The 15,152-nt window shown below is 31.6% G+C and overlaps 2 protein-coding genes across 8 annotated transcripts in view; both read left to right on the forward strand.

Annotated features, from left to right (window-relative positions):
• Positions 1-1,317: 1,317 nt before the first annotated feature.
• Positions 1,318-11,201, forward strand: LOC106050125 (monoglyceride lipase-like). 5 transcript variants are annotated; one of them, XM_013205070.2, is made up of 10 exons: positions 1,318-1,424; positions 1,762-1,876; positions 2,402-2,499; positions 2,589-2,695; positions 3,426-3,562; positions 3,966-4,076; positions 6,187-6,276; positions 6,496-6,548; positions 7,510-7,672; positions 7,798-11,201. In XM_013205070.2, exons 3-10 carry the CDS (start codon positions 2,405-2,407, stop codon positions 7,900-7,902), a joined length of 861 nt encoding a protein of 286 aa, XP_013060524.2. In that variant the 5' UTR covers positions 1,318-1,424; positions 1,762-1,876; positions 2,402-2,404; the 3' UTR covers positions 7,903-11,201. The 5 variants fall into 5 exon arrangements, with proteins under 5 accessions (XP_013060524.2, XP_055881351.1, XP_055881350.1 ...); XM_056025376.1 differs by having other exon boundaries at positions 1,370-1,442; XM_056025375.1 differs by having other exon boundaries at positions 1,411-1,531.
• Positions 11,202-12,505: 1,304 nt separating this feature from the next.
• LOC106074651 (uncharacterized) overlaps positions 12,506-15,152 on the forward strand; it is a 44,109-nt gene continuing 41,462 nt past the window's right edge. Inside the window, exon 1 of one of the 3 annotated variants that reach the window (XM_056025368.1) lies at positions 12,506-12,673. The gene's annotated coding sequence lies outside the window, so the exon portion shown is untranslated. Of the gene's footprint in view, positions 12,674-12,732; positions 12,755-12,998; positions 13,022-15,152 lie in introns of those variants that run through there. The other 2 variants (XM_056025372.1, XM_056025374.1) reach the window with 2 other exon arrangements.

Below are 15,152 nucleotides of genomic sequence, written 5' to 3' on the forward strand. Positions count from 1 at the left end.
AGCGGCCCCCCGAAAGTAAAAAAGAAAGAAAAGACGCTATTAGTTTTGTGTGGAATCTCTGTCCGTCCGTCTGTCCCGTTTAAATCTCGTAAACTAGAAAGCGAAAAATCTAATTTTTAAATCACTTATGCAAGCATTTTTTTTTAAATACACCACTTTTACAACTATTCACTATTAATAGTAAAAAAACACGGGAAGCTTCTTAGTAGGGGAAATATTATAGCTATTTACCATATTTTAACACATTTATGCAAACGGTTTTAGATTTTTTGTAAAAAAAAAAATGTTTGTTAGGCCTACTTTTGTATAGCTAAGTTAAATAAGTTCTGTTATATTAACTACTACATTTACAAAAAAAAAAATGTTTACTTTTTTTTTAAGAGAAAAAAATCTATTTAGTATGCATATAGGCTAAGTTGGGCATAATTTAAAACAACGATTAATAAAGTAGGCTATAGTTTTTCATATAATCGCGTTAACTGTAGCGTTGTCCTAAGCCGATAGTACACTGAACTATAGAAAATTATTAATATTATTTTTTTTAAATTTTTTTTTTATTTTTTTTTTATGGAGATGTTTTTTTTTTATTGAAGAATAAGAGATTGTCCATTTACAAAATTATATATTCATTATAAGACATTAGTTAGGCCAGGTTCACATCTAACTTCACATTCACTTTCACCTATCCTTTGGTCTGTGGACCGCTGAGGCACCACACAAGATCCGTCAACCTTATTTCTCCATACTTCTCTGTCATTATTGTCTTTGATAGAATTTCATTCTGATGTTCTTTCTTAAAATAATGAAACCTGCCTTTTTACCTGCCTAGGTGGACCACTTCGGGGGCCGATTTTGAGTTTGTGTCTCCACACAATCTGTTTTTTGTAATTTTATTTCAACTCATTGCATACGTGACTTGTGTTTTGGATTATTTATTTATAAGCAAGTTGTCTAATCGAGATCAGCTTTTAATCAACCAAGTTGATTTCTGAATGCACGTAAATCTGAAATTGTTTCTAGTGCATGGTTCATATGGTTCATAGTTGTACTCGAAGGACACAACAACGATCCGAATATGAAAGGGAAAAAAAGAAAGTAGGTAATGGTCTGAAAAAATGGATTTTAGATTAAAAAAATGTCGAACTTTTGAATAAGTTTTGATAAGTTTCATAAAAATTGCAATTAATTAATTATTTTTCTAAACTGACTACCGAAGACCTAAAATGGCTACATCTTGTAAATGATTATTTTTCTATGTCATATTGCTGGTTAAGTTTCACTGATTTTAACTTGACTCTACCAAAGATTGCACGCAGAGAGGATCTAACCTTTGACCCTGACTGCAGTAACATAGTTTTCACTTCCACTGTTGCTAAACTGCCTAAACTGGATTGTTGTTATTTCCGTTTAGGGCTTAGCTAATGGTAGGTCACAGTAGCTGAGTAGGTGTACTTTTCAATTTTATCTTCTAAATCTAGATCTAGAATCTAGGGTAGATTTATAATAGATTACAACTTTACTTTTCATGCAGGTAGCCTACTAAATAAAAGCTAAGATAAATTTCATAACAGTCTACATATCAACTATCAGATTTAGAATCTATAACTATAATATAATATTTTATTTTAATTAGATCTATAAATTTTATGACTTTTGACTAAATTGTTTGTAAATACTATCTTTGTTTATTTTCCTTCCTGATTCCTAAATAGATCTTAATATAATTGTTGACATAACAGTTAGTTTGTTTTTCTGCAATAGATTTCAAACATGAAGCGAAGTGTTTGATTAACCATAAAATAGGTAAATAGGACAAAAAAGGTCAGCCACAAGTTAAGCAAGACTAGCACATTTCTTGGAAAATTGTTTTAAAAAAGTAAGTACAAAGAATTCAGAAAAACTTATCACCCTGTAACCCATTAGTCCTGATAACTGAGCCACACCCTTACAAGGTTCTGCATTCAACAGTCTTTTTGCTCTTAAAAACCTGTGGCGGCTGATTGTGCTTCTTTTTGTTCATCACAGTTTAGAATTTAAGCCTGTTTCACAATTGTACCATTCCTCTACAGTCAAACCTTCATTTTCAATACATTTCTAGAGCACCAAATAATTTTTACCACTAAGCTGCCTGACTAAAGCATTTCTTCCACCAATTAAGCCACATAGTGCTTTGGATAATTTTTTTGTAATTCATGAAATTTCAAGGACTTGCAACACTAATTAGTATTCCCTTTTTTTCTTGTTTTAAAAACTATATGTAAACTACTTCATTTATGTAAACATCATTAAAATCCATTTCCTTCATACATTTTCTTTCCTTTATGTATGTATGAATGAGTGTTACATATTATATATTCTCTGGATTTCTAAAACTTAATCATTTATGTTTCTACATGTGAAGGGTATGTCTAGTGAAGTTTGCTCTGTAGAGTATTTTAAAAATGCCAGAGGCTCTAAAATTTTCTGTCACTATTGGAACAAGGATTTAAAATCTCCAAGGTGAGTTTTAAAACATACATGAATTTTTGAATAAAGAAAACTTAAATTTATAGTATAGTGAAATTTTGTGTTATTTTTTTATTCCTAAGAGCTCTTGCGTTTATATGTCATGGTGCTGCAGAACATTGTTTGTGGTATGGAAAACTTGCCTTGATGCTAGTAGACAAAGGAATCTTTGTTTTTGGTCATGATCATGGTATGCAGAATCTGCTCTTTCATTTAGTCATTTTTAACTCTTTCTCTCCTAATTGCCATCATTGATTCAACCTCATTAAATTAAGTTAATGTTTTATTTTATAAACTTTGTTTTGTTTTCTATAAAAAGAGTATGTATTCCTCTTTAATTCTATACCAAAAATTTTTTTTTTTCTGACAAACGAAAATGGTATTGAATCCACATCATAACAAGATAGGCAAGTACTAATGAGCGAAATGAAGAATTCAGATGGAACGTGAAAAATAATTAGGGAGAGAAAGAGTTAAGTAAAGTATATATCTATATATACTGGAGGTAGGGGTGGATAAGTAGATATGCAGTGATAAAAAAAAAGTTCATTTTTTTAATTCTACCCTTTTTTTGTGTTTGAAGTTAAATCTCCCTAGTATACATGTATGTTCTCAATTAAATAAATATTGACCAGCTTTTAAACCTAGCGAAAAAGGGCTAGGGGACCTTCATTTGACCCCACATAAAAAATTGGTATCTTTGCGGAAAAGACTTAAGAGAAACATTGTCATCTAAGTTACAGACATTATTTTGAGTCATGTAAACATCTTTCAACAGGAAAGAGCTTGCCACTTGTACATTTTTTATCTAGAAAAAAAGATTCTGTGGCTGTCTCAACCATTATTTATCTAGTCTTGTTTCATTGAAATAAAAAGTTGTGTAATTAACATAACTTCTTCTTGTCATATTCCATGAACAGAAGGTCATGGTCAAAGTGAAGGGTCACGTATGCACATCACTAACTTTAGACATTATATACATGATGTATACCAACACATTGATCTGGTGAAACAGAATTTTCCTGATGTTCCAGTATTTATAATTGGACATTCCATGGTAAGTCTAGCTTTAGTGTCTTGTTAAAGAAAGTTATTATATAATATTAAAGTAAAGAAGGGCTTAATTATGTGATGTGTTATATAACATAGATTCTGCAACAATTTTAGTATTTTAACCTGTCTAAATTGTGGAATCTACTACTTGAATTTAAATATTATTATTTCAATTTAAAATTCTTCAAATCTACTGAAGGTAGTTATTTAATTTGTGACAATATTTAAAGTTTATGAGCTAAAAGCTGACCCATCTTATGTTATATCTTAGTAGAATTATCACACAATTAGAACATACTTGTATGCTTCTCTGAATCTCACATAATTCAGGTTGCCTTCTATTTATATAAAGTTTGTAACTTTTGGGCTAAATAGTTTAATGCATAAAAAGTAATGAATTATTACAGGGAGGAGCAGTGTCTATACTGGCAGCTATGGATAGACCAGAATACTTCACAGGTGTTGTCCTCATATCTCCTTGTGTCACTCCTGAACAAGACACAGTTGGGCCAGTTAAGGTCAGTCATTCTAGTCAAGTTGAAAAGTTAGGCCAGTCTATGTCAGTCATTCTAGTCAAGTTGAAAAGTTGGGCTAGTTAAGGTCAGTCATTCTAGTCAAGTTGAAAAGTTAGGCCAGTCTATGTCAGTCATTCTAGTCAAGTTGAAAAGTTAGGCCAGTCTATGTCAGTCATTCTAGTCAAGTTGAAAAGTTAGGCCAGTCTATGTCAGTCATTCTAGTCAAGTTGAAAAGTTAGGCCAGTCTATGTCAGTCATTCTAGTCAAGTTGAAAAGTTAGGCCAGTCTATGTCAGTCATTCTAGTCAAGTTGAAAAGTTAGGCCAGTCTATGTCAGTCATTCTAGTCAAGTTGAAAAGTTAGGCCAGTCTATGTCAGTCATTCTAGTCAAGTTGAAAAGTTAGACCAGTCTATGTCAGTCATTCTAGTCAAGTTGAAAAGTTGGGCCAGTCAAGGTCAGTCATTCTAGTCAAGTTGAAAAGTTAGGCCAGTTTATGTCAGTCATTCTAGTCAAGTTGAAAAGTTAGGCCAGTCAAGGTCAGTCATTCTAGTCAAGTTGAAAAGTTAGGCCAGTCAAGGTCAGCCATTCTAGTCAAGTTGAAAAGTTGGGCCAGTCAAGGTCAGCCATTCTAGTCAAGTTGAAAAGTTAGGCCAGTCTATGTCAGTCATTCTAGTCAAGTTGAAAAGTTAGGCCAGTCTATGTCAGTCATTCTAGTCAAGTTGAAAAGTTAGACCAGTCTATGTCAGTCATTCTAGTCAAGTTGAAAAGTTAGACCAGTCTATGTCAGTCATTCTAGTCAAGTTGAAAAGTTAGGCCAGTTTATGTCAGTCATTCTAGTCAAGTTGAAAAGCTAGGCCAGTCAAGGTCAGTCATTCTAGTCAAGTTAAAAAGTTAGGCCAGTCAAGGTCAGTCATTCTAGTCAAGTTGAAAAGTTAGGCCAGTCTATGTCAGTCATTCTAGTCAAGTTGAAAAGTTAGGCCAGTCAAGGTCAGTCATTCTAGTCAAGTTGAAAAGTTAGGCCAGTCAAGGTCAGTCATTCTAGTTGAGTTGGAGACAACTGCATGTGTTACAGGCAGAAAAGAATATTGCTTTAGTTCAGACAAAAGTATTCAGAGCAATAATTTGTATAGTCCTAGCTAGTGAAAGTTTAGTGATATGATAAGTATCAATCATATAAATGATCAACTTGACATCACCTAAGTAATTTTTAATCATTTTTAAAATGCATGTTAATATGCCAGTATTGAAAGCTAACAAAACCAGGGACTCTGACTTTTAGAGTTTCCTCATATTTTAGCCATCAGGAAGTTTTTTGTTTTTTTTTCCGATTTTTTTAGTATTTCATATTTTTGTTTTCTGTTTGCAAAAAAAACAAAAAGGTTATCTTCATTTCCATCCTGGTTTGACATTTAAAAAAAATCCAAATTAAATAAATCCTATTGAGAATTTTGAATTGATAGTGACGTCCCATTAATTTTAATTTTAATGTTGCAACTGATCCACTTCAAAATGTCAAATCTAACAGTAATTTTACAAAAGTTTTTAATTGCACTTTACACAGCTGTGTGGTTATACAGCTGGAGGTCAAGGGGAACTCATTCAGTGTCAATTTATTGACAACCAATAGCATGCATTTTTTCAAGTAACTTCTAATTACAATTTCAATTTTTTTATTATTTTTTTTTTGCTGTTAGAAGAACTTGTACTTTGTTTTTTTTTAATTTATTGGCATTTATTAGAGGCTTTTAGCATTTATTTTGTTATCTTGTCTATGTCTATCAATGGTCAGTGTTTCTCAATCTAGGCTACCAGACAGACCAGTTTTAGTATGAAATCTTAAACTAATGTAGTGAACCACTGGCACAGCTTTTAAAAAGGAAATGTTGTGTGTGTGTAAGTTGATAAAAGAAAAGGTGGATGAAATTTACACTAACAATGAAGTAATACATTAATAAAAGTACAGTTATAATAATTTTAAAAGCAATCAATATGTTGTATTTTAAAAATAATTGGGAAAAATATTTAGTAAGCTATTAGTTTATTTTAATAAAATTAAGATCAAATATGGATTGTCATACTTCATGCTAAATAAGATTGTATTTTGTTCTCTCAGATATTTTTGGGAAAACTTGTTGCCAAAATTGTTCCCCATTGTCCAGTTCTCTGGTTAAATGATGAAGATGTTAGCAGAGATAAAGCCATTGTAAGTAAATTAAATTTGAATTTCTAGAGTGATATTTCAAATAATTTAATTCACCCCCTCATATGTGATATTATTTATTCCTATAGTCCTAATTTGTTTCACTCATATCTTGATACTTTCTCAGTCCTAGGATAATTAAACTTCTACTTGTAGTTCAGTTATGACAAGAGTGTGACCATGGAGCAATGGCACATTTGTTTAACTTATTTTTATTTTTAGTGTCAGAAATATAAAGATGACCCTCTGAATTATCATGGAGGAATGAAGGCCAAGTAAGTCACTTTATGGTTTTATTATTATGATTAATGTTCATTAAATAACTTATTAAAATTTTTCTTTTGAGAGCTATCATTAATGCTGGGTCCAGGGATTTTGTAAGAGTGGATTAGAGCCTCTCACACCCTCACTCAAATGGAGTTTAATGATGATGATGGTGAATTAAAGCTTGATAGGTTTAAAATTGAATAGGTTGAATAGGTGTAGAAGCTATTGTATGGCTTCCTGGTTAGGTGGTTTGTGCTTTGGACTGTCATCTCAATGGTCCCATGTTCAAACTCTGCCATCCCTGTGGGAGGTTTTGGCTAGGATGCAATGATCTCCCTTTCCAAAGGAAATCCATTACATGTAAACTAGCATCAATACTCCTTTCTGACATCAGGAATCTGTTACAACAAGATGGATTGATTCATTCCAAAACAATTCTGAAACAAGTCCTAATGTCCACCAGGTTTATTACCTAGGACTGTCAACAGCACCTCAGAAACATTGTCTGATAGTAGTGGTAGTAACTTGTTACTCTTGTGGTCACATCTCAACAACCAGATGGAAACTATTTGAAAAGAGTATACTCATACAAACTAGAGCTCCATAGCATTGACCACACCCCTTTCAGTCAAAGAATATGGTGGGTTAAAAGAAATGCCCTTTAGGGCCAATCTGATCCATTAAACTGTTCCTCATATTGAGCTGTGTATTTGGTGGTAGCACTATTTGATCTTCAAGTGGTTTTAAAATGTTCAACCTCTGACCTTCATGCAGGCTGGCAATGCATAGATGATATGATTTATCATTTCTTTTGCCTTACATATGCCCTAGGCTGGTAGAAAGGTGTAGAGTTATTGATCTATGTTTTACTTCTGTGATGGCATTAACATGGATGGGTGTTATTCTTTAATTTATAAGATAAAATAAGACTAGTTATAGTTTTTTTTTTTTTTTTGTTTACTTTCCAAGGTGGGGTGTCTGTTTACTTGAAGCTTTGCAGGAAATAGAATCCAAATTACCAGAAGTCAAGTGGCCATTTTATGTTCTCCATGGAGATCATGACAAAATGGTCAACTCCAAAGGTTCTCAGGCACTACACGAGAAAGCCACAAGTGTTGATAAAACTATGAAGGTTTGTTTCTTTGGTTATTTCTAATATTAACACTTTCTGATAGTAAAATTACTCAATAAACTGTTTAAAAACTACTAGCAGCTAAATCTTGATACATTTATGACAAAGATACTTTTTTTGTATAGATTTATCTTGGTGGCTATCATCAACTTCACAATGAAATTGAACCTGATGGCTCAAATGTCCGAGAGGAAATTGTCAACTGGATTATTCAACGTGTACCCAAGTGATTCTCAAGCATTTCATCAGATAGTAAATATACAGCTCAAGTTTTATTTGTTCTGAATTTTTAAAAAAAGTTTTAGTACAAAAATCTTTTAGGAATTTTGTTGTTTCTCTATCTTAGTAAGTTTACAAAACTATTCTTGCAGCATCTTTATGGCTATATGTGAAAAACATTATTTAGAAGATTCCATAGACCACTATGTTTTATCTGCATCATTTCAACACTCCAGTATGTTCTAATTATTCAAGACATGTTTTAGTTACACCTACCATAAAAGTTTTTTGTTTTTTTTGTTTCTTATGTATTTTATCTAAAAGTTATCATTTTTTTAAATGAAACTTTTCTATTGATATAAATATCTTGTTATGCACTTGATTTAAAAGACATTATTTAATTTCTTTGTTCACTGTTATGTACTTCAAAAGTTTCTGTGATGCAACCTATCTGGAAGACAGCAAACAATTATATCAAATTAGCTTTTTAATGCTATCTACTTAAATGTGTTTTGTGATGCTCTCTCTATGACCATGCTAGAACTATTGTTACATAATAATACAAATCGTACAAGTTATTTGCTGTCGTTTTTTTTTATGTCATGATGTACTCTATGTATAAAAAAAAATGCATTAAGATAATATGATGAGCACTAAACTGAATCTTATCATCAGCACCAAGCCTTAGGCTCTGCCAGTGAGATGCCTTTTGGTTTTTGTGACAGTATTAGCACAGCATGTTGACTAACAATGAACATTATAGATTTGGTTCCTTTCTTTTCACATTTCAATTCAGTATAGATTGTATATTCTAAAACAAACTCAGGGTCACCAGTTTATTATTGATTGTGTTAGTAATTGTCACTGTTGTTATTTATCTTGTCATGATCTATCATAGATGTCACATTTTTCTTTTACATTTCAGTTGATAATATCTTATATTAATATTTCATGTACTATTTTTTTGTCAATAATTTTAAACATATACACTAGTTATTAGACACACTTGTGTCTTTTAACATATATTGATTATTAGTAGAAAAGATTATTTTATTTCTGACAAAAATATGTTTTTCTCACTAGATTCTGTTGTTGTACACCAACATTTTAAGAGCATAGTATTTAGATATTGTTTGGTATATGTTTTGTTCTGATAATGGCCATGCCTTATAAACAAAATCACAAAATGGTTTTAAAAGAAATTTTAATATATGGGCTTTTGATTCAAATACAAAATGAAATGTTTGTTACAAGCTACATCTAATATGTTGTGATGCATTCTTTTAATTAGGAATTGAAACCAGACCAAGTAACTTTTTATTTTTTACTCCAAAACCACTAAGAGTTCTCATACTGTAAAACTTCAAATAATAGCTCTATTTTACATTTAGTTTTACAATTTTAAAATACATTAATATAACTTCAAGTAAACACTTTTTTCTTGAAATATTTTTTTACCTTTAAATTGTCATTCTGTAGCAATAAACCTCACTAATTAGGCTTTGAATGAGTTTCACTACTAGATTGAAGTGTATCCAGTGGCCAGGTTCCACAATGTTTTAATCCTTACATCAAAGTTAAATTATTTCAGCCATTAAACTGTTGAAGATATGACACTCAATGCTCAATATGTGCCATACCCATAAGTTATGTTTGATCAAAACTTGTTGATTTCATCCTAAGCTGTGATTTAAAAAAAAATAAGCCATATGAAATAAATAAACATTAATATTTATAAATGTCCATTTATTTAAAACTTCTTTTTTATGGTTACTGAATATTGTGTTTACTATTGTTAAGAGCCATTTTAAAAAAGTATTTGGTCCATATTTGTACTTGTGTAGTATCTATATTATTTTGGTTATGAGATTCAGTTTATTATTATTTCAATATTTGTAATGTGGACTTTGTATTGGTATATATGAACTTGACCTGTTTACATTGCTTGAAGCAAGTAAAATTTAGAAAGGTGTTTTATGCATCAGGCTTGACTTATTGTTTGAAATGATTCTGAAAATGTTGACATCAAAGAGAAGTACACTATACATAGACTTTCTGATTGTAGATTTCTTAGTAAGCTATGTGGGAAATTTGAAAATTTAATTATTCTCAAAGGTAAAGAATATAAGTTTGAGAATCTCAAACTGTAACTTAGTTGCCATGTTCTGCATCTGTGCAAACTTTAGCCTGGCATTAGCTGTTCATGCGTATTAACTGTTTATCTGTTCTAGTGTATAAATGTAATCACTTCAATTGTTTGAGAGCATTCCATCATGTGACATTGTCAATGTACTTTGGTCTCATTTTGTAGATGGAGACTTGATATATTTGTACACTATGTACACAATGTATTCATTGCCAGGTCTTATATTAAATAGGATAGAAGCAAGAACAAGAGAAGGGGGAAGTGAAAAGTTGAAGGAACTACACTATTTTTTTTTTGTGTGGACATAAGCTTGCCAGAGTAATATGTGGCCTGTTCAATGACTTAAAAAAAAACAACTCTAGATCAAACTAAAACACACAAGTATTATTTCATTAGTAACAGAAAACAGATGGCTTTGAATAATAGAAAGCGGATGACTATAAATCCTGTCCACATTTTCTTTCCTATCAATCTAGGACTAAATGCAGAAGAAATGGGACACATCTCCATTATTTCTAGCACTAACCTGAGCACCCTCATTGTTATGTAGCTATTAAAACACTCAATTACAATTCCAGGACACTCAACTAATATTTCAGTATAGGGACAGGGCTAGACAGAGAAACAATAAGAATGCTCAAACATATGAATAGCTACATACACATGACTGATTGTATGTTACTAAATGTCCAAATATTTATTACTTTTTTTTTATTAAATAATTATGACATGTAACATATAGCAGCACTAAGGTTATTCAAACACCATTTACTTTTTTCTGAACCTTGAAGAATACATGATTTCCATACCTATATACCACTATTCTAAATATCCATGTTCAAACTATAAACAAATGTTGTTCATGATGACCTCTGCACTTGTTACTTAGTTTTTCTAGCCTGTGATCCAAATTATTTCTGTTGAAAAGATTGTTGGAAACTGTTGAGTGTTTTGTTAATAACTATGTTGGGGGTTTTGTTAATAACTATGTTGCACTAAATGGTTTATTGATGTGCACTACTTCTAATGTAATATCAAGCCATCTGTTATACTACATAGATCTCTGTTTTGATGTGCATGTTGTTGTATCTGTTGATCTAAACACATCTTTCACTGAACACAGCAATAAAAACAAAAGAACTGACAAAATAGTTCCATTTCTCATTGGCTTTTTTTTTTTTTTGCTTTTAATTGAACTAGTGTAGACTGAGGTCGGCCGTCACTTCAATATCTTTAAAGTAGTTGATGTTGTTAATTTCTCATTTTCATCTTTCACTTCACTAAACAATCTCACTTCTCCATACGTACACATTTAACCTTCATTGTGGTCATTTCCACGTGGCTAAGTCACATCGTTCGTTACCGAAATTTCAGTTGTAAGAACTCTAGACAACTGTTTCTCTTTATAATCGCGACTGCACACATTTTTGCGTTTTTAGAAAGAAAAATGTTTGAGTACTCAAAGTTCACAGACCAAAGACAGTCAACGAGCTATTTAGGTCCATGAACTTCCTTTTCTGATTTCTCAAAGCGTAGCTTGGCCTATTTCTTTCGCGGAATCTATAAAGTCATTTGTGCTAGACAGGCTATTGGATGCCTTAGGTCGTTTCTGTTAAGAACAAAGAACTATTTACAAGCTTACTTCACCATGCCAAATACAAAGGCCATAGAGAGACCTATTTTATTCAAACCTGTCTCATAGAAACAACATACTCTCATTCTGTGCAGATTTGATTTGTATTTTCACTTGACGTTTTACACAAGTTTGACCAACTTACGTTATAATTTAACACCGTCATTTTTTGTTTTACAAAAAATTCCATTGACCTCTAAAGGTAATGGTACTGGTTAAATCTTAACCAAATTGTAAACACGCCTATGATTGTTGACTAGAATGCCCACGTCTCTAAAGTGACATTTTATAAAGACGTTATTTCCGTGCCAGTCGAAAATAATGATTCAAATAGACTTCTCTGATTTCCAGTATACGATGCCATGTAAATGTACACCTCTGGTTCACTAACTAGTTACACCGAAGGGGTGCGGTTATTACTTGTTTGGGACACCATTTATCATGGCTAGTAGAATACACCTACTTGTAGTGAAACCTAATCGCATCACCAGATTCAAGAGCCAAAACCACTCTTCTACACAACTCATGTGTCGCAAATTTTTGACCTCGCCTATATATTTTGTCACTCTTGACTGTTCCCCTTGGCAGGTATTAGTTTGCTGTAATTTGAATTCAGTGCATTTGATTTCATACTGATTTGAGTATTACTTTACTTAGCCTAAACATAGAGTCTAACATGCTGAATACCTGAAAGTAGTATATGATGCTTACCTGGTCGTGTGATATAAGCTATGGATTGTCGTTCGGTGATCTCGAAGGTCCCAGGTTCAAACTCTGACCTCTCGCATCCTACGTCGTCACGAGAGAGGTTTGGGGTAGGGTGTTGTAATCCTCAGAATCTGAAGGAACATTCCAAAATGTCAAACATTTAAGAAAACATGATGGTTCCATGAAAATAACTTTAACAAGGACAGAAAGTTGTGAAGACTTCTATTCAGTAGGATCAAAGCTTTTCATTTGATCAGAGCGCCTCATGATCAGCAGTTTGAGAATACCTGGCATGGTGTGTATAAGTAATTGAAGCTCATTAATGTGTTAGACGATTATTAGACTGTAAAGTATTTATATTTCTAGAATAGAAAAGGTAAGGTAATGAATTTAATGAAAACTTGTGCAAGCTTGACTGTCATTCAAATCGGTACGTTTGATGGCGTTCCCGTTAGTTACTGACCCACCGGGCACTTGCCTATATGCCTTTATAACTATAGCTCCTTAATGCTACTCTCCCAATATAGTAGTATGTAGTAGGGATTGCTTTGTGTGGTGATTTTTTTTTAAATATTCCTACTGATGGATGTTAATTTAAAGGCCTACTGCCTACAGTGCCATCGTATCAATTTTATCAGGAAAAGTAATAACTTGAACATATATTTTCAGTGGTAGATTTAAATATCTATGGAAAACATACACTGCAGCTTAAATGAACAGGGCAGGCCTTAAGCATAGGCAAACTAGGCAGCCGCATAGGGGCTACGATTTGTATTAATGTTATTGTTGAAATACACTGTTTTTAATAAATTGCATACTTTTTTTTTCACTGTATATATATTTTTAGCGGCCTCCGTAAGGGGAAAAAGCCGCTATTAGGTTTGTGCAAAATGTCCGTCTGTCCGTCTGTAACACTCAGATCTCGAAAACTAGAAGAGATATGAAAAATATTTTTTCATCATTAAATGCGGCTTGAAAAGTTTAGGTGCAACGGCTACTTTTGGTTTTCTAAAAGCAAACCGTTTAATTTATAAAATTAATTATGCAAGCGATTTTTTCATAAAAATACACCAATTCTAAAACAATTACATAAATGTAAGGTAGGCAATGTTACAATATGCTAACAATGATTGACAATATTTGTATATTTTCAGTATCACTAAGTCAAATATATTTTAAAAATGTACAGGAAATGTTTACAACAAATATAAATAATAGTTAAAGATGTTTTTTTCTGGTCAACTAGCTGCTAAAATTAAAAGAAAACATTTCTGTTTGTTTATAAAGGCTAATAATCATTTTGTATGTAAATATCACGCACATTTTTTTAATGGACTTTTTATGCAGCGATTTTCGTGCAGTAGCGTACCGTCGCTACATGACCAGGTGCTAAACCCATTCCTTAAACTTTTTAAAAAAATCAGATTTTATTTATTTTTTCTTTAGTGCCCCCATCCGAATAAAAGAAGATTATTTTTGTGCGTTTTGTCTGTTGGTCGGTCTGTCCGTCACGATTAGATTAAAAAAACTAGAACTCTAAAAGCTATTGAAAATCTGATTTACACTTTAATGTTCCTCCCGTAACATCTCAATAGTTTTAAGTATCTAAAAATTGATTGTTCCGGATTTTTTTGTGCAAAACTAATCAACCCCAACAAATGTTTATTTGCTCTTCTAATTTATATTACATTCAATTTCCATTCTTAAACGTTGCAAAAACACATTATCAATAATATGTTGTTCCGTTTTTTATGTAAATACCATATTAATGCTAAATCAAAATCTCTATACTGACTTATATTTCATTAAGTGTAAAAATGTTCCGGATATTGTTTTATAAAACATGAATTATGCCTAATGATTGTTTGAAATCGCATAATTTACTAATATTACACTTATATTATTTGACAATGCGTCACTATAATTTGGTTATCAATATCAAATTGTTCCGTATTTTCATCTTTAAACAAATTTTAAAAATATCGACAATAGGTTGTTCAGGGCTTTAATAAAAGTAATTTACTAGAATTGATTACTGAAAATTACTTTTTAGACATTTAATTTTTTTGCTAAAACATAACATAGAAGTTTTGTAATCGATAAAGAAAGTTCCGGATTTTGTTTCTTACAAATCGTCGCCAGAAATTTCCGAATTTATTTAAAAATCTACTAACGCCAAATAATTGTTTGAACTCCCTCTTCTAATTAATAAACAAATAATCTTCTCATTTACGAAATAATGTTTTTACGGATTTTTATGAAAAATATTTTAACTCACTACTCTCTTACAGTACATTTAACTTTCTACCTAAAACATTAAAAAATCTAATTATCGTTTCGTTAATATTATGTTCCGATTTTTAAGGAAAACAGAATTCAAACACCAAAATAAGGTATGAAAATCTCTCCACATGGCTGTAGTACATCTAATTTTTATACGAGACCATCCAAAAAATTTAATTAACTGTATTTCATTTATCTGAAATTCTCTTTTTCTTTTACTATTTATACAAACATCCGGAACAATCTATTATATAAACTTTTCAATTGTATTCATACCTAAAAATTATTGCGATGTTTTGAAACGTAAAATAAAGGTTAATCAATTTTTAATAACTTTTAGTTGTTGTTTTTTTTTATATCAAGATGACAGACAGACTGACTGACAGACAAAACGCAAAAACAATGCGGCTTTGATCCTTTTTAAATAAATTCTATTAGAACTCAGTGCACCAATGTCTATGAACCCTCGTTAAATATCTCGTGTAAATAAA

Source organism: Biomphalaria glabrata, chromosome 4 (assembly GCF_947242115.1).
Source record: "Biomphalaria glabrata chromosome 4, xgBioGlab47.1, whole genome shotgun sequence".
Classification (NCBI taxonomy): Eukaryota; Metazoa; Mollusca; class Gastropoda; family Planorbidae; genus Biomphalaria; species Biomphalaria glabrata.